The sequence below is a fragment of the Centropristis striata genome, chromosome 12, assembly GCF_030273125.1.
Source record: "Centropristis striata isolate RG_2023a ecotype Rhode Island chromosome 12, C.striata_1.0, whole genome shotgun sequence".
Taxonomy (NCBI): domain Eukaryota; kingdom Metazoa; phylum Chordata; class Actinopteri; order Perciformes; family Serranidae; genus Centropristis; species Centropristis striata.
This window is the reverse complement of record NC_081528.1, coordinates 12,298,111-12,317,483: the sequence shown is the minus strand read 5'-3', so window position 1 is coordinate 12,317,483 and position 19,373 is coordinate 12,298,111. Positions and strand designations below refer to the sequence as shown.

At 39.2% G+C, this 19,373-nt stretch overlaps 1 protein-coding gene across 1 annotated transcript in view; it reads right to left on the bottom strand.

Annotated features, from left to right (window-relative positions):
* The window catches only part of fstl5 (follistatin-like 5), a 210,628-nt gene that overhangs the window by 42,612 nt on the left and 148,643 nt on the right, over positions 1-19,373 (bottom strand). Inside the window, exons 9-10 of the mRNA XM_059345975.1 lie at positions 4,342-4,503; positions 3,128-3,262 (exon numbers count right to left, since the gene is read on the bottom strand). Coding sequence (XP_059201958.1) covers positions 3,128-3,262; positions 4,342-4,503 — 297 coding nt within the window. The remainder of the gene's footprint in view (positions 1-3,127; positions 3,263-4,341; positions 4,504-19,373) is intronic.

Genomic DNA, 19,373 nt, shown 5'->3' with positions numbered 1-19,373 from the left:
CAACTTATCCATGAAATAACTAATCTATTAACCAAGAAAAGAAGTTGTGGCACCCCTGATAAAATAAATAAATTTGTACGTTTTTAATGCTTTATGTAAAGCACTTTGAATTGTCTATATGCACAATATTTTCAATTTAAAAAATCGTGCTTCTCCTTTTACCTCTGAAAGGAAATTATTTATTTAAATGAATTCTTTAAATCTTCTTTCTATCAATCTACTTTCTTGGTAGATCAATCCTATATGAAACTTTTTTGTTCTCCCTTACACACACACACACACACACACACACACACACACACACACACACACACACTAAAAGTAAGCTGTAAAGTAATTTTTGATGAACTGTGTTGAAGGCAATACATTTGACTTTACTTGACCTTTGTGATGATTAAACTAATTAAACGTGTATAGAACAATTCTGTCTCTCTTTCCCAGAGAAGAAGTCAGGGTTGAAAACATGAAACATGATGGTTTTTGATTGTCCTGACATATTGGCTGAAGGAATTACTGAGTTAATTCTATCATCTTAATGTTCTATATTTGACATAATTACTGGAGGTAGATAAAGTGAAACTTCCAGGGAATAATTTTGACTATCTATAAATCACAAGAACAAACACTGCTACAGGATACTGCAGTTACCTCTGAAACTGGTTCATCAAAATCTTATTCCCATTTATTTTTGAGGAGATCTAAAAGCGTCAAATTGTGCACATTCAGTAGTTTGTATATTATCCTTTAACCTGTTTTGTAGTCTTGTATAGCCAGACCTGCCACAGTGCTGTGTCAGTGCTGGAGAAAGGTCTGGCTGCTCCCATTATCATTCTGCCATAGGGAAAAGAAAAACATGCTGCAGTTGCTTGTATTCCTTTAAACCAACGACATTCATCTTGGGCAACAATAAGCCCTGATGCAGCATCAGTGCATGAGGGCATGATGGAGAGTAGTCCGAACCTAGTTCAAGGAGCTGCAAGTACCTGTAGGACTAACACCAGCTTTATCCTTAAAAAGTTGCCAGCATAATATAAGATCCATCAAAAATGATATACTGTCATTGGAAGCATTTTAAACACTATAAATAATGTATTTCTAGAGTATTTCCCTTCAGCACTGAATGAGGTGTCAGAGCGTGCATTATTGGGAGCAGAGGTGAGGGTTTCAGAGGTGGAGGCCTGCAGGCGGAGTGAGCTGACTCCCCACATTAGCCTCAGGCTCACAGAGACAGCCAGTCCAGGAAGGATAGAGAGTCCGCTCTGCTTTGCTCACTTAACTAGTTTGTGAATGAAGGTGCATTCTCGTAGGGAAACTGGAGTGGGTCAAGTATACAGTCAGTCAGATATTCATGCCAGACGATGACTGTAGTAAATTTTCCCCCCTGTCGTAATGTAGTAGTGCAGCCACGTCTGTCTGTCTGCTGACATCCCTTTGAACTCCTGTCCTGTGGGGTTGCTCGCACCAAAGCGTCTGCAATATCCATCTCCCAGCACCATTTTGGCCCGCGGTAGAGCTTCAAAAGCTTCAAAGCACACCAGTGACTTCCGACCTCAGCGAGCATGATCCTCTGATGCATGACAGGCTGGGTGGAGGAAGTGTCGTACCGCCGGGATGACATCTGAGCGTGATGGGTGTAGTAGAGGTGCGGGACAGAGTACACGTGATTTGTGTGTGTGACTCGACTGCAAAGCTGCTAAGTGTGCTGTTTGGGAGCTCTAATTACCCACAGCAAAAAGAACAACACACTAACAACTGGTCTTGAACCACAAAGACAGATTCTGACATTTCAGAGAAGGTCAAAGTTAATTACCGTGTGAGACTCTGTTCATGACGAGGGTACAAGAGGAGATTGTTTGTGTCGAAAAATGCTGCCACATTTGAATAAGAAGGTTGCTCGTGTCACAACCCTAATGTTACATATTGACAGTTGACAACTAATTCCAAATACCACCTTAATCAATTAATATGCATGCTGAAAATTACTGATGTGGAGCGTGAAGGAGAGGAAACTGTGAGGATGGTGGTGTTGAACACTTTAGAGGAGTAACTGACAACAATTTTCAAACATTTAGTGGTCTCACCTTATGAACAGAGATGAGGAGGATTTGCTCTTATTTTCTGTATCATGTATCAGTAAAAAAAAAGGGTTTTGGACTGTTTATAAGGCAAACCAAGCTTTCTGAAATTTACCTTAGGCTCAGGATATTTCAGCTGATTCTGTCATTATCGCTATCCCATAAGTATAAGTGAGCAGGGACTGATCTACCTTCTAGTAGGTTGAAATCAGCTGGGGGTGTAACAGGTGTTTGTAGCGGTGCCCTCTAGTGGCCATATGAATTATGGACCACGTAAAGGTGGAAGTGATGTTCTGGAATGTGAAAACAAAGTAAGGAAACATTGTATAATACAGAAAAGAGCGCTTCCAGTGTGGGGTGGAAGGGGAGGTGGTAGTGAATGTTATTTTTTTTCTGTCTGCTGACTAATTAATAATTATATATAATTCACTTGTATTCCACAAGACAAGTTTATCTTCCACACTGTTGGACTTTCCCTCAATCAATATTCATTGAATCCATTGCAACTTGCAGAAAACAGTAGGTGCTAATATACATTTCTATATCTACTTAGTATTATTTAAAAGTTTGAAACTTTGAACTGTGAAGTTTGTTACCTTTTTATTTTATTTTTTTATTTTATTGATATTTAATAGGGGATGCATCTTAACAAGTAATTTTTGGCTAAACCTTAGCTAAACCATCTTAGTTTTTGTACACTCGTGTATATGTGCAAATTAACTGAACTAAACTAATACATAAATCAACTTATTGCTTCAGCGCAATTAATAAAAAATTGTCTTAGCTGCAGATCTAGTGTATCTCAGCATGGAGGAGATAAAATATGTCATCCTGAGTGCACAGAGGGGTGCAGGTACAATTATTTCTGCCACCAAAGCAGGAGACAAAGAGAATAAAGACAGTATCACCATTACTTCCCTGGCAGAGGCTCTATCATTGCATCACAGGATATAAACTATTAAGAACTGTCAGGCTAAATTATTAACAGTTCCATTTACATGGCTCCATTATCCCTTGGATGGAAACAGACCAATATCATGACTTATACATACAGGTTTTGCGTGCAGAGTCCTCCACAAATAGCGAAGAGATGTCCTCATCGACGCCAGCTTCATTTTTAGCGATGCAGGTATAGGCGCCAGTGTCCTCAAAGTGCACGTTGCTGATGTGCACCTCGCTTCCATTAGCTTTGAGGAACAACAGAGAGAGAACAGACAAAAAAAAGACAGTTTGCCTTCCAGAAAGAGATAAAAGGATACTTCGATGCTACCGCCCTCTGCTACCATTACTCTGTTACATAACAGTTCTCTTATATGTGAGGCAGGAAGGTGAGAGTGTGTTTCAAGCAGGATTCAAAAGGCTAGAAGTTCAAAGTAAGATGGTGGCACACGTCTGCCGCATGCCATGTTTCTGTAAGTGCGAGGACAGGTCTCTGGTTTAATGGTTTTTGTGTACAACCTCAAAGGAAAATCATTTGGCTTTACTGTCTGTTAAAAAGAGCATGTCAACACTGGAAGTGGTATACACCATCTGAAAGGTCAGAACTTGAAGATTAGAAGACCTGATCAGGACTTTATCACGCTATTGAATGGGCGTTGATCAGTGCATATCATCCTAGTATGGGCAAGTAGGGGCCTACTCTACCTTGTAGTAGGTTGTCATAAGCCCATTTAATGGCCGGTCCCTGTTTTGTTACATTTCACTTTCAGTTTCACAAGTTTTAGGCACTGAAAAATGCCAAAGTTTTGTTTGGATTAGGCTACAAAATTACCTCTCTGATGTAAGGGGAAAAAGTTCCTGCTTAGGCATGAAAAAACACAGTTTAATATTCATTTGATTTTAGTTTGTATCATACAGCCCTGTTCTCCACTCAGGTACAGTCTTAGTGTGATGGTCGAGGCAGATGGCCGCCCACCCAGAGCCTGGTCCTGCCCGAGGTTTCTACCTGTTAAAGGGCAGGTTTTCCTTGCCACTGGTGCACTATTGCCCACTCATGGTGGGATGTTGGGTCTCTGTAATTTATAGTATGCTCCTGACCTGCTCTATATGAAAAGTGTCTTGAGAAAACTGGGCACTGTAAATAATGTTTAATAGTAGTCATGGTCATATAGTAGCAATAATAGTGACATTTATTTTAGTGGTAGTAGCAGCTGCAGTAAAGATGTTAGTAACTGCAGTACTTAAAATAATAATAGAAGAAGCAGTCGTGGGAATAAAAATACGCATGTGTAAATGCAGTGAGCAGTAAATCTCGTCTCCTCTGTACCTTGCAGGGTGAGTTGTTTGGACAGCTTGGTTGTGATGTCCATGCCATTCTTCAGCCAGGCCAGCTGGGGGCTGGGGATGCCCTCAGCGTGGCACCGCAGGCTGGCAGTGACGCCCGGCTCTCTGGCTTGGCTCTCTGGGTACACTCGGATGACGGGGGGAACTGGAATATGGTGAGAAAGAGGAGGACAGGAAGACAAAGAGATGAATAAATGCAGTACATCCCACAACGGTTGTTTACATAAGTACCACTTGAGCGGTGAGGCAGCCTTATTGAGCGAGAAGTTTAGAGAAGGTGCCAAGTTCTGAACTTATGGTTTGGCATTAGCATACACTATCAATACAATCGAGTGTATTTTCAGCATTGTTGAATGCCTTTAGATAAGGTTACCATGCTCTGTGAAGCCAAACAAATCAGATAGATAAATAAGGCAGAGAACCTCTGTTCGGACGCTATTGATTTTGCTTGGTAGCCATTGATTTTATGTAACCTTTTGTCAGGAAGGGAATGAGGGGATAGAAGCAGGGAAAACCAAACGTGTGAAGAAAGAAAAAGGCACAAACTAAATGTCGCTGTTTTCTGTAACGCTGACTTCACACATTTCTGCACAGTGTGCCACTGTCACGCTGGAGGTTCACTTCTTTACCCTACCCCGGAGCAAAAACAAACAAAAAAAAAAGCTCCCCTGCATACTGTACTCTCAAGAACCATAAATCAACATAAATCAATAAAACACACAAATACATTAATAATATGTATTTATGCAGTTGCTGAGAATGTGCCACAAATTTTGCTCTACACCCGGTGGCTAAATTGTTCGAGTTTTGCTCCACAAAACATGGAAAATATCAAAAGAATGAATTTGAATAATCCTTTAAAGGGAGAAGCCTCCTCTGAGTAGCATAACAATGCTAAAAACCTTTCAAAAAGGATAGTAGTATCTCTGAGGAGACTCTCCCACAGACATGGTGACTGAAACTTGGACAGTGACAATGAACTGTTTACAGAGCGACCACAACAAAAAAAGCAGCATGAGTCACTCCACAACAGACTGTCACGTATAAGACGACAACTTGGCAGCGGTTTAAGTAGGGACATCAAGTTTCTCTATCTTTCCATCTTGTTTTGAGCAATCCCTCACAGCCTCTGTGGCCCAAATCAGTGTCCTCTTTTTTCTCTCTCTCCTTTCTGAAACAGACTTCAGAGACATGAGTGGAGGATGGAAAGGGAAAGTCTTGGCAGAAGCAGAGAAGGCAGACATGCTGTGGAGACCATTTCCTGTGGGCACTGGGTTAGAGGAAGTCTTTACTCAGCCAGGTGAGTGAAATGACTGAAGATTGTAGCCACGGCCATCTGGTAACCACGGCACTCCCGGGCTTTTTGAGCTCACGTCAACTTCACTGCCAACACGCCATCCAGAGTGGGCCACCGAGGGGCTCCTGTGACACCCAGGTTACTTTACCAATCACAGTCACAGAGACGCTCTCACACCGGTGGCCCTCAGCAGTAACAAGGTCGACTGAACACAGCCCACAGAGGCAGTTTTTATTACTCATACCTAATATTATCACGCATGGCCATACAAGCATACAAAAGCTCTCTTTGTGTGTGTGCAGCCCATGTTCTTTCTCTGGTTCATTATCCTTCTCTTTATCCCTCTGTGCGTTTACTATAAATCACTTTGCCGCAGACCGGCTGGTGGAAATGACTCTGTGAATTATGCTTGTTTGAATGTATAGCTACATTTTTACATCAATCTTCATGAATGCACATACAATAAGAACAGCAATCTCAGTGTTTCTAAAAGGTATATACTTTTAAAGCAATATGCATATTCAGTGAGTTGGATAACTGCATTTTCAACTAAAAGAACCTGAGCACACTATTTATTATCCATTATACATTAAATACCCTGTAATTAAGTATGTTTACATGCATGCGAATAAACGGGCTCTGATCAGGTTTTTGGAAATGCCAACGTAAAATAGTCTCTTTTTTTTCTTTGGCAAGTGACCATTCAAGGTGTCAATTATCAGGAATAATGCTCTCCTCACTGGCTATTACTTCCTGATGATGGACACCAGTGAATAAAGACCTATTTATTTTTACAGGAACAGTGTTGCTCCCTCACGGAAACTTGCAGATTTGTAGATGAACCTCCGATCTCCCTCCCACCACTCACCTGCGGCAAAGTGATCGGTTTGCCAGGATGAACAGGGGAAGCTCTGGCATTGTTCAAAATCGGCAAATGTTTCCCTTAAGGAGCAAAACCATTCCTGTAAAGTGGAATAGGTAAGAGTGCACGCGCATTTGCCCCTCATGAAGACAAGGCAACATATCCCTTCTCTCAGGCTGTAGTTGGAAGTAAATTATCCTCAGTTTGAAGTAAATTAAAGTAAGCACAGTATTGTAAATTCATGGCAAGTTATAAGTAGTATTTAGGTTCAAGACGTGAGAAGATGAAAAGTCTCACTGTACAAAAAGAGAATGGTACAAGTACATCTAGTCATCATTTGTTCATGTGTTTGTAGCAGTGGTTTCGGGGAGATTTTGGGGTCATGGCACACATGGTATAAACCTATGTTTCTGGCCAACAACCACAACAACCTATTAATCAACAGCCGTATAGTGTGAGTCTGGATTGACCACATTCCCTTGAGCACCTTGTTAATAAAGCCTCTCAGGCAATCTCACAAAATAGCGTTAATTAGTGTGTTGGAATTAATCCACACGACTTTTCACTCATGAAAAATATTCACGGTATGAGTAAGTAATAGTTTTCCAGGGACAGACACTTAATGTGAACAAAAGTTTCAGCACTTAATATATAGTACATTATGTAGATATAAGAGATGTAAATGCATTAGTTTTGCTGGATACTTGAGCCCAATGGATCTGAATCTAACATGATGGGTTTTTCTTTTCACTGAAGAAGCTGCATTTGAAAATAGTAGAGCTGTCTTACAGTCAAGGACTTGAAGGATGTCATTATGCATTCAACAGCCTTTCTCTGTAGAAGAGTAAAGTGGTGAATACTGTGAGGGAAAAACAGAAAAAATATCTGGATGTAACTTAACCAGCCGCTTCCCGAGGGTTTTTTTTTTTCTTTTGTGGTTTAACACACTAATCCACCGGTTAATAATGATTCTCTTTGAGATGGTAAAACGGAATTAGAAAATAGCTACAGGCTGCAGTTTGTCATGTTTAATAACTCAATTTAAATGTTCAATTTTTTGAGAGATTATGGGTTTTTCTAACCTTGAAAATTCATCTGGAAACAGGTGCTGAAAAGGGGAGACAGGGTTGTGATCTCATGATGAAGATGCTCTTTTGTTGGGGCCAATACAGTATATAGAACTATCTTCTGATGCTATTTGGACTGATAGAAAATAGATAGCATGGCATCGAGCTCACATCTCATCTCATACACCTTTTTGGGTAAATTGCTTGTGAGATTTGAGAAGATGAAACTGGCTCGTATTCTGTGCTGAAGGTCTCCAATCAGAGTTAGTGACACCACTACAGGAGTCAGATAGGTTACAGGAAAAGTGTTGGTGCAGTGTGTGTAGAGGTGTAATTACAGAGTATGTAAGTGCAGGTGTAATCAGAGCTCTGAATGGGCACAGAGAGGTTGGCTGAGGCAGAGCACAAGTTGCAGCTGAGTCCTCTGTAGGTTTCATGGACCTAATTCAACCAAACATCTGTGATGGGAGGGACACGCTGCCTGCCAAAACTTCACTAACCCAGCCTAGTTTCCTCAAACATCCAAGTGAGGTTTCTACGCAGTTCAGCACAGCATAATTACACACATAACTGCGTTGGTGAACATTCTTAAAATACGTGTATGAAAACTGAGCATATTGAGTAAGCAGAGAGGAGCCTGTTTAGAATCAGTGTTAGTGCTGCACCATTTGTCGTTTTAACATTGATATTGCGACATGTGCATGTGCAGGAGTCACATCACAGGACGTGCAATGTAATTCTACAACTTTTTGGCTGCTTATTACAAAGGTAAACACACAATTCTCATTTTCCATTGCTGAAGTTACCAGCATACATTTCCCCATTGAAACAGGTGGTCTTGTGGGTAATGTGCGTATATGACATTTGGCGTTGTTATTGAAAGTGAGACTCTCCTATGTGTGACACCAAAAGTGGTGTAATCTGCAGGTGCTGCAGACACAGTGAGGTGCTTGTGTATAACAACTGCAAAAGAAAAGGCAGCCTTTTGTGTGCTCTGCACGGAAGAAATAACCCACTTGGGTTGTACAATGTTATCACGTAGTCATTATTTACTACAGAGTTATCAGGCTATAAAAGCTAGTTACCCCCTACAATCCAGGCTGACTATATTCTCACAGAGTTAGCCTAAAGAAACCAAAGGTTCCCAACCACTTTGGAGTTGTTAGCCTAATTCCAGACCATTTTCTGAGTTGTTCAGTATTTCAAAGAGATTTGTTGCTTTGCCTATTGGCAGTTATTTCCCATCGTTAAAGGAACAATTGACCAGTCAGAGAAAAAATTAAAGGGTAAGGCCAACTAATAAAACATAGTTACAAAAGAAAAAAAGTTGATGAGATGGATACAACTGTAAAGGGTTTCGTAGGACGACTCTATGGCATCTTTTACACTTTTCTCTGAATATCGACCTCTGCTCCCATTCACACATGACTTCATACAGGAAATGTTTCTGGGCATGTCAGGGATAAACTGCTAATGTGAAATGGGCTTAACAGAAATAACTCCCAAATGAGCATAATTTTTAGTTGTGAAATTTGTCAGCAGTCCGCAGCTTTCCTATCAACTGATAATCACATAGTCTGGAAGAATACATCACTCGCTATTGCTTGGAGATATTTAGTCTGATTGTCAGACTAAATGAAGGATCATATTTATTTCTAACTCTAAAAGACACGTTCCATGTTCATTCATCCAGGTTGATTCTTTAACTTGTTATTATTGTTGTTTCTAAAAAGGTTTTTGTATGAAAATTGGACCAATGGAGTAAATAGAGTGTTTAAATTGATTTTTTAAAGAATGGATATTATTATAGGAACAATATGTGATGTCACAGCAAAGTGTAAAAGCACAATTATTGTTTGGTGGTAGAATAGGATCATTGATAAAACATCAATGAACAAAAGTTATATTCACTAAGTGCTGCATTTCTGCCTTTAATAACAACACTTCAACAATGGAGCCCCTTACTGCTCACTTAAGTCTTAAGCCCAAGAAACTTTTTGAAGCTCTGACACCACAGTTTGCATTGTATTACCTCTTATAGATTTTTCTGTCAGGTGTCTGCTCTGAATATCTAGCATGCCTGTCTCTACTGTTAAAATGAGACTGCTACTCTTCAGTTACTGGCCCTGCTGTTACTCAGGGGGTTGGAGAGGTGTGGGAGACTCGTGTAGGATGAGCCAAGTTCTATCAGTGTTGCCAAAAATCCCAATGGCTGCCCATGGAGCTCAATAAAGGTCATTCCTTAGTTGAAAACCCATTTTTTAAACAAAAAGCTCAGTAAATCCCCCCTGTGACTGTGAATATGGGAGAAAAAGTAAATCATGTGCTGCTGTAGACAGAGGTCAATAAAGTACTATAAATTGTTAGAGTTAAAATATATTAAATTAGAAACAGCTTGGAAAAAAGAAAAAAGTTTAGGAGGCTGTAGATGCATTAACAATAAGGTGGGATCCAATTATTGGGCCTCATGCAAGAATATTTTCGTATTCTAAGCTTATCTCTCACTTTGTCATTTAAAATTCATGAATCCATTATTTCATTGATGAAAAACAGCACAAGACTCATACAACAAATCTTAACCACTTCACTTCAATTCATAAATTCACTTTGTGCCAAAGATAAAATTCACAATATGAGAAAATTCTTGACTGCGTTAAGTTTTCCTACCTCACTTGTACAAGCCACTTCAGAATAAATAGTGGTTCTTGCATGAGGCCCAGTGTGCTTAATTGTGCTAAAAGTGTTACATGAAAAGCTAGCGGTGGTGTCTTTAAAGTGAATTCCAGGATAATTAACCTTCATCAGTAATATTTCTTAATAAAGTGTACTGAAGTAGCATATCACATGACCTGGTTGAGCGCAGTTTTGAAAATGTCAACTAGATCATGGAAGTTTTTCATTTTACAGCTAAACGGCACACTAAAATATGTTTCAGAAAACATTTGAGGTAAGGAATATGCAATGTAGTAACAGAAACGTCAGAAAAGTCATATTTCATCTATTCTTGCATATGCAATTAGAAGACAAATTATTATTTTTTGCTGATAATGTGTCTCTTGCATTATTGTCAAGATAAAGTGACAATTTCATCAAATGTGACAAAAGGTTAAAGTTACTTAAAGTTTCTACTTAAGCTTTAACACGATTCGAGTGTAGAAAATGTCCCTTAAAGTAGTTCTAAAGCTTTAAGCTGCTGATGTTGTTCACATGACATAGAGAGCATTAGGTGTTGATTGGTTTAAGTGTTTTAATGTTACAGTTCAGACCTGTGAAATCCTGTGAAACGTATGAGCTATCAGCTGGCACACTTGGTGTTTGTGAGTTCCACACCTCTACCTGATGCTAATGATGCTTCACAGTGAAAACAAAGATTTGAAACTGCAAATAAGCCTTTGACTCTACTCGTATACATTAATATTGAATGATATTAAATGAGAAAGTGCATGTATTGAATCATTTATTGAAAGCATTTAAAAAAAACAAAAAAAACATCCAGTATTCTGCTTGCAGACATCAATAAATATTCTTTCTTCCCTCACAGTAAATCTGCATCTTTCACCAGGTCCCTAACAGCCTTATTAGCTGCAGAAAAGCCATAAAACTCTTCTTTTCCCTCCAAACAGGAAAAGTGTGTTTTCTGCCTTGTTGAAAATACCTCACTTACACACTCCGCCAATGTGCATGTGTAAACTCAATTCCTGCGTGCAAATCACCATTTCCTTTGCCCGGACAGTCGTGGAAAATGAAAGGAGCGAAGCCGGTCGGTGGGATTTTTCCACTCAAAACTCGTTTCAGACAAGATGTGAGAGAAGTTGCATTCTGATGTGTTTCTGAGAGTGTCAGGAGAGCCACTGCCAGGAGAATGCAACACAGCAGGGCTGACAGCTCCATCATAAAGCTCCCCAGCCAGTCGTCAATCACTCAGCAAGGCTCCCGTCGGCCATGGCGCTCTAGAAGATGAGCAGGCGGGCAGACACACACACACTAACACACACACACACACACACACTCAAACACATACACGCAGAAGCAAAGGACACACAAACACCATGGCAGAAGACCACTTCGCCATCACACCACTGGGAGATTTCCAACAAAGCCTGGCAGACTTGTAACAACTCTTCAATCAAATTCAACTTGTGGTTGCTACTGAAAAAAATGGCGGTCATAACCATTGCATTGTGAGAAGTGACCGGCTAACCGTGAACAACGCACAGTCAGAACAACACATACCCTCTCTATACAAACACTCACTCATACCCCATCATGACATATTGTACACACACACTGATGTTCACAGACACACACACCATGACAAATACGCTCACACCATGATGGAAGCCTCCACTCTCAGTTGTGATTACTCTCTCACCTGAGCTTTATGCCTCCGAGGGACATGTGGGAGTAATCCAGCTCAGACAACAGTTTTTTTTTTTACCAGAGACTGAATCCATTGCATTACATGTACATCACATAGCTGATGAAAAAGTACTTTTCAAGGGTAAAGTAAAAACTGCTGGAGCTGTTCTGAAAAAGATCTGGGACAGAAATTAAGGAGCATAATGGATCTCTAGGGAGAAGTACTACTATGCCGTGTTTGGGTGCTCTTTCTCTTTTACCTTGAAGGAGGTGTTGACTTCAGTGTGCACCCATTTTCTTCTTTTTTCTGTGGGTTTTTATTTGATTTATTTTTTTTTACTGCAGTGAATCTAAATAATACTATTAAAATTAAGGCAATTAAGTCCACAGAGAACATGTTGCTTAAAGGAATAATGAGCAATGGGGGGAAAAAATAACTTTTTTCACTAGGATATAAAAATAGTATTTCTAAGAAGCCATGTGTCAGAATTTACTGTTTATGAATATAACTGGGGTTTATAGTTCATCTAGTATGAATAGAACTTGGGTGGTGGAGGCTTTGATGTGTGAGGTGTTAACATTATCTTTTTTTTAGGGCCGGGACTTTAACGCGTTAATTAAGAATTATTAATCACACAAAAATTAACGTGTTAAAAAAATTGACGCATTTTAATAATCACACTTATTTTTGCACCACGAAACGTTTCTCACTGGAAGAGTTTCAGGCACACCAATTATACTGGAGCACCAACTAGCATTCATGAGTTCAGACAACAACAAACCACAGTGAACATGAAGGAAGAAGCTGATGAGACGCTTTGGTTGGCCCCGTGGATGGGAAATTTTGTTACAAAAAACGAACGGATGGAAGCGTCGATAAGAGCATGGTTGTGTTGCTATGCAACAAGGAATTCACATATCACCGCAGCACATCCAGCCTCAAGTATCACCTCAATGCAAAAAATTTAGCAGCTAGCGGCTAGTGTGGTAGCTAGCGTGGATTGTGTTTTACTTAAAAAACCAAAGTATTATAGTTTACAGAAGGTCTACCTACCTATGGGCTACCTGAATTTATGAAATGTACTATATTTCTAAATATGCTATTGCTACACTTAATGGCAAAAATTGCACTGGTCTGTTGGACTTGAACAAAAATAAACAATATTTTTGTTGCTTAAGCTTATGTATTCAGTCATTATTCAATGGTATACTAAAAATCCATGTGAAAAAAATTACTTCTCACTGTTCTCAGGGCAAATATTTATATCAACAATCTTGGGGCAGGTCGTCTGTTCCTCCTGGGGCATTTATGATTATAGTTAATCACTAAATAATTGAATTGAAGTTGCTTTTCCAGTCTGACTGTCTTAAACCTATATTTAATTTACTGACAAATAATAAAGATAAAAAAAACAGCACATAGTTGAATTTGTCAAGTTGCAACCACAGAACATTTGGCGTTATTGTATAAGAAATGTGAGTGGGTGGTAGTTGCCCAAACTATGATGTCTCCAGGTGGCTCACACTAGTCAAAGTCAGGATACTCCGAACTCTTTTCAGCATGTTGGCACAGCAACAGTCAGAGTTCCATTTCATTCAACATGCAGTCATATGTGGGCAACTCCCCCTCTCAGGGGGGAAACTCCAACAGGCGAGAATCCCCAACACAGTTGAGCAACTATGGAAAAAAAGTCAGTCCAGCCCCGATCAAAGATTCTGCTTCGGATCACAGCTGTGCATCGAGGTGAGCTCAACCCCTGTATATCCACCTGGTATTGCACCACCTCTAGCTCCAGCCCCTTCCCACTAGAAATATGATATCCCCGGTCCTGAAGACCAGTTATGTAGCCAGAGATCAACACACCACAGCCTTTTCCTGCAACATACACCTAAGCTTGCAGGCTTACATAGTGGCTATCTCACATTACTTCCCAGCAAGGCCCCATGGGTCTGGGCTTGGCCGCCATGCGCATCAGATCTTAATGCCCCCCTTCAACTGGGAGTCCCTACCAGGAGCTATTATCCCCAACAACATGACTGCCAGGGTTACAGGAGCACCAAACCCCCACCACGATAAGGCGGTAATTCTCAGAAGGGTATTACTATGTCATTCTCAAAACAGTGAGAGGGCAATAATGAATGACAGTGACAAATCGCTGCACATGTATACTGCATCAGTAATGTATGTGTTCTGTATCATTAATATCTACAAACAGCTAGAGCTACCTTTTGAAAGATGATGCTGCCAGGCAGAAGTAAACACAACATTAGGGCCTATATTGTTTCATTTTACCCATCAGAAATACTTATATTTCAAATTATGTTTTCAAAATGAATGCAGCTTCCCAGAGTGGAAAACTAAATTTATTTTTCCAGCAGCAGAAGTGGATAGTGTATTTGACGATTCAACCAAGACTTTCATTAATTTACCCCAAACAACGATTTGTTTTCTGCCAAAGTGGCTGCAGGAGTGGACAAACTTTGCAGCCACAGTACAAATTAGATGCAACTTTATTGATTCCTGTGGGTAAAGTGGGGTCACAGAAACAAAGAAAGGGCTATAGATTAAAAAAAAAAAAAAAAAACAAGCAGACATAGCATACTGCAGATAACAAATAATCACAACAAAATGAACATCTTGAAGATAATAGTGTACAAGGAGGAAAGCATTACAGTGTTTTCATCAACATGAGGCAGACAACATAAAGAGGCTGATGATAAAAGCTCACAAAGTGCATGTGAGTCATTGTGTGTAAGTGGGGAAAGTTATACTTAAAGCCCAAAACTGATGAGTCATCTTCCACACATTGCACAATTTTAAAGCCTTTACACACTGAGGGCGTGACGAATAAGCAACATGATAGTTTGAAATACTCACTCGCCTATATTTTGCATCAAAACCATTTATTATTTTATACCAATAATACTTGTTTAAGAAAGGTTTGAATGGATTCAAAATTATTCTTCAGGACCAACTATCTGGATCCTGTTGATCCAGAGCAGCCTTGAGCAGTCGGTCCCAGGTCAGTTTTTGTGTCGCTTAAGTCATCAATTAAATTTAGTAGTTGATACCAGTACTAATGGAAATGGACAATTCTTTATACCCAATTGAATACGTTGGTTAAAAAAAAAAACAAGACAATAAATTCAATTTTTTTCTTCTTTTTTTCTTTCTTCCTTTTCTCTCTTATTTCTTTCTTTTCTCCTTATTGTTGTATAGATTTATGATGATTTTAAACTCCAAGCTATATTTATACAGGATTTATTTTTTATATATATATTTTTTTTTTCAGGATAAATGTATATTGTAATTGTTTGTAATTTTATTCTATTTTGTAGATGGGGTATTTGTATATTGGATTTTTATAGTATTGTGATTTTGTATGTAGTTGTAAAAGCCCAACTAGGGACAGGAGTTGAAAATTAGCTGAAGCTATATCCCTATATGCAGCACATCGGATGCATGCCCTGTATCTATGCTAACTGCATTGTCCCTATCAAATAAAAAAAATAAAATAAAATAAAAATAAACCACAAAGACTGTATGGAATACCTGGAATTAATCTAGAATTCATATAACCTTAGTTTCATCCTTAGCTCTTATTTTGTTTCATTCTACAGACAGCCAGATTTCATTGTGATCGAGGGACCAGGTCCGTCTCAGTTACATCTGCATCTCTAGTTTTGCTATTATTGTCTCCGCTTTCCTTTGTTCTCCTTTTTCTCACCTGTTGCGGAGCAGAGAATAAGCTTCAAAGACGACTCATCAGTCCGCTAACTTGTTGCTCTCACTACCAATATGAACTGCTCTGTTTCAACAATGTTAGGCTGAAAAACGTGCATGCAGGAGAACATTCAAACATGGTATTCTGTTTGGAATAAAGGCAAACCAAGCTTCGCTCCATGCAAAGGTGCATAGAGCTTGTGCAGTCCGGGGGACTTTTATTGGTGGAATTGAATTGAAGGAACACTTTGCATCCTCTGTTCTTTATGTTACCTACAGTATGCTTCTGTAGACAATGAGCAGTGTAATGTTTTCAGAATTAAGGAATAAAATGATGGAAATATCAGTTTTTGTGACATCCCCTGCTTAAGCAATTGTAAGCTTTTTTGTAAAGTTTTCTTATAGTGAAATGACCTAAGTTGTTTGAGTTCACTTTGGTAAACGCAGTGTATATGCTAGCATTTTAAAGGTAAGAACAGAATGAGTGGAATGTGCCAACTTTGTTATGGTTGAAAGGAATAATAAAGTTTGCCGTCTTGATTTGGACTACAGAGCTTCCATGTTGTTTTATGATCCTCATGAGCATACAACACAATGTGATTGGTCGATGCCATTCGTGGTGTAAAAACTCACATCATTCTGAAAATTTGTAAAATGTGTAATATTTGCGTTCAGAGTTAAAATACTCAACAAGAAAAACATTTCAGAATACTATATTGACCTGCAAATTGATTGAAAAAAAAAAAAACACCCCTGTTATGGAAGGGCCTTTAAAGTACAGAAACCAGATAAAAACCCATAAGGAAATCAATCAAAAGTTTCTCCAAATGTACCTCCACTCTAAATTTCATCAGGTCTTCTGAATAAAACTCCAAATGGTGTCTATGTCTTGTCATTCTCATGTGGCTTCAGAGTGATGGACAGCACTCTGAATCTAGTTTCTCAAAATTACTCTTTCAGCTGTTTCTTAATTGAGTTTGAGAAATTCTCAGTAGTCATGGCAGGGTAATAAGCTGGTCCTGGGAGACCTTACCCAGACTATGAATGTGAAATTCATAGTCTGCAGTAAAAAAGGTCATCTGGAAGTTTCAGTATCAATTACGAGCAAAAGTCACAGGTCTCATGAGATTCACTCTGTTTCTGTAAACACAATACTTGGTATAGTGAGACCTGCAGATCATTGCAATTAACCTTGGAGTAGTCTTTTAGAAGAATGATAATGAACTAACTGTCTGTCAAATTGTAATGAAGATGTGGCGCTTTCTGCATCGACACATTGTGGTTCGTTTGCATTCAACTCATTAGGGCGAGGCTGGGAGATAACTTTCACATAAACTCGATCCAGCCTTTACACCTTTGACCTCTCCGTAAGGTCCCTGTTTGAGCATTCACATGGCAGGTTCATCACACAGAGGACTATTCAAAACCAATTAGCAGAAAGTGGAATATAAAACTCTTCACAATTAATGAGTATCAAGGCTGATTTAAAGTGCAGGCTTTTAGTCAAGCAGATGTGAAGTTATGGGTCCAATGTGGGTAACAAATACATATTGAGCAAAGTGACTCGACAATAAGCAACATGTCAGAGCAGAGCAGCAGTCTCTAGTCTGGCGGGTGATATTATAAAAACAAAGGCAGTGATACAGTGCTAGAATAATGCCTTCTACATAAAGATAACACTGCTTCTGTAAGTGACTGTGTAGTTCACAGGTCAAAGTTGAACAGTGGCTCATGTGTTGTAATCCAACAGGCTTTTAGAGCTTGGGTTAAAGTGAAAGAGACCAAATAAATATTTACAGATGCAGCTAGCGTCACGGTCAGAGGTTGGTGTTTGTTATTTCTGATTGGTTGTCAATCTGAAGAGGGCATGTGTTGCATAACAGGTCCTGCTAGAGGCCAGGCGCCCAATGAAGCGGGAGTGAGTAGAAGAGAGTGGCTTGCTGCTGCAATCACATTTTGTTTTGCTGAGACTGTGATGAACAAAGTGATAACCCTCACTGGGAAGTATTTTGTTTATTTTGCGAGTTGGCAGCCACAGCAGTCGAGCGTGCAGCATGGTGGGGAAGGAGTGGAGCAAAACTAGTCAGACTCTTCAGTTTCAGGTTCCTTTTTTGTGTAAGTTAGGTAGGTCTTGGCCTACTAGAAGCTGCTACTGCTAACAGACTCAGTAGAGATTAAATCCTCGATTAACTCCACCATTGATACTTAATTTACAGCCTTGGGGTCAAATGTGGCCGAAAATAGGTGCCCTGCCATTTTCTAATTCACAATGAAAATAATCTGATAAATTAACAGCAGGATTTTTTGTTTTTGTACTTGTAATGTAAACAAGGTGCCAGAGTGCATTAAAAAACATCAAAGTAGATGATGTATCATTTCAACATTTGAGTGACTGCATGATGGAAAAGGTTCAAGCTGTGTTTAATGTTAATTAAACTATCTCAAATGTAGCCACATCATTTTCAACCAAAATGTAATTGCAGCTATTAAAAGCAGTAAAATAACTGATTTATCTGTCGTCGTGTTATTTCTCATGCCAAGTTTATTTAGTTAAAGTGAAATAGACAGTCAAAGATGGAAAAAAATAAGTTATGGGTCTTTTAGTGTTTATTCATTTTCCTGAGAAACATTATTTTACATTTTTATTATATTTGTTTATTAAGGGGCCCTCAGGCAAATCAAGTTGAGTATCCTTCTAGACCTAACAAAAAAAATATCAACACTGGAGTGTCCTTTCCTTCACAGTACTTCACTACCCTTAAGAGAATAAACATTCAGTAACTGTCACACAAACTGAGCTCTGTCTGGCATCTTGTCAAACATTTATCATGTTATCAAGCATTCGATTTTATAGCAGGATATTATTCATTTATCTGAGAAGCTAAAAAGACAACAAAAACATCACATGGCACAATGTCGGCGTCCTGAGAACAGCATGGCGTCACACAGTTCATCCATTTATTTGCAGCATCTCCATTAATAAGGAGAGCCATCCACAGCTTTCCACAGAGACACTCTTGTTTTGAAGTACTGCTGGGGAGGGACCCTTTGGAAAGGGACCTTTGTGCATCCAGAATAAATACATAAGGTAATAATCCAATATATTTCCCTTAAAGTGCATTTCCACTTTTCTACTGACTCTAATTTGCTGCATTTGGAACAAACAGAAGCAAGACTGGGTTCATAGTTTGAGCCATCAGACAAAGAAAAAAGTGCAAAGACTTACACTTCATCAACATAAAATCCAAGCCAGAAGACGTCACAGTGTAGCAAATTCTGTTTGAGTTAAAGATTTGAGGGATTTCTCTCATAGATGAGAGCTGTTTGAACAAATCCCTTTGACCAATGACAAGAGACTATGGTAATCTCTTTGCCAGCACAACAAAAGTCAGTAAATCTGTACAACAAGAGCAAATCTATTTGTCTTTTAAGATGAGTGAGAATCCAAATCTCCCATCTGCCAGACATATAGTGGCTGACGGGTCCCAAAATGCATTTTACTCAAGAAAGTTGCGAATAATGTCAATGTGTTTTTGAATGTGTTGCTGTTTTTTTATGATTTAAAAGAAGGAAAAAAGCTCTTTAAGGAAATGTCAGAAATGCCCCTTAGCCGGCTGGAGGGGTGTGTCAATGTTTGATTGACAGCTGGCAGGCTCCCAGAGTATATCTTGTTGTTAAACCGTAGAGAGATTAATTTAACAAACTT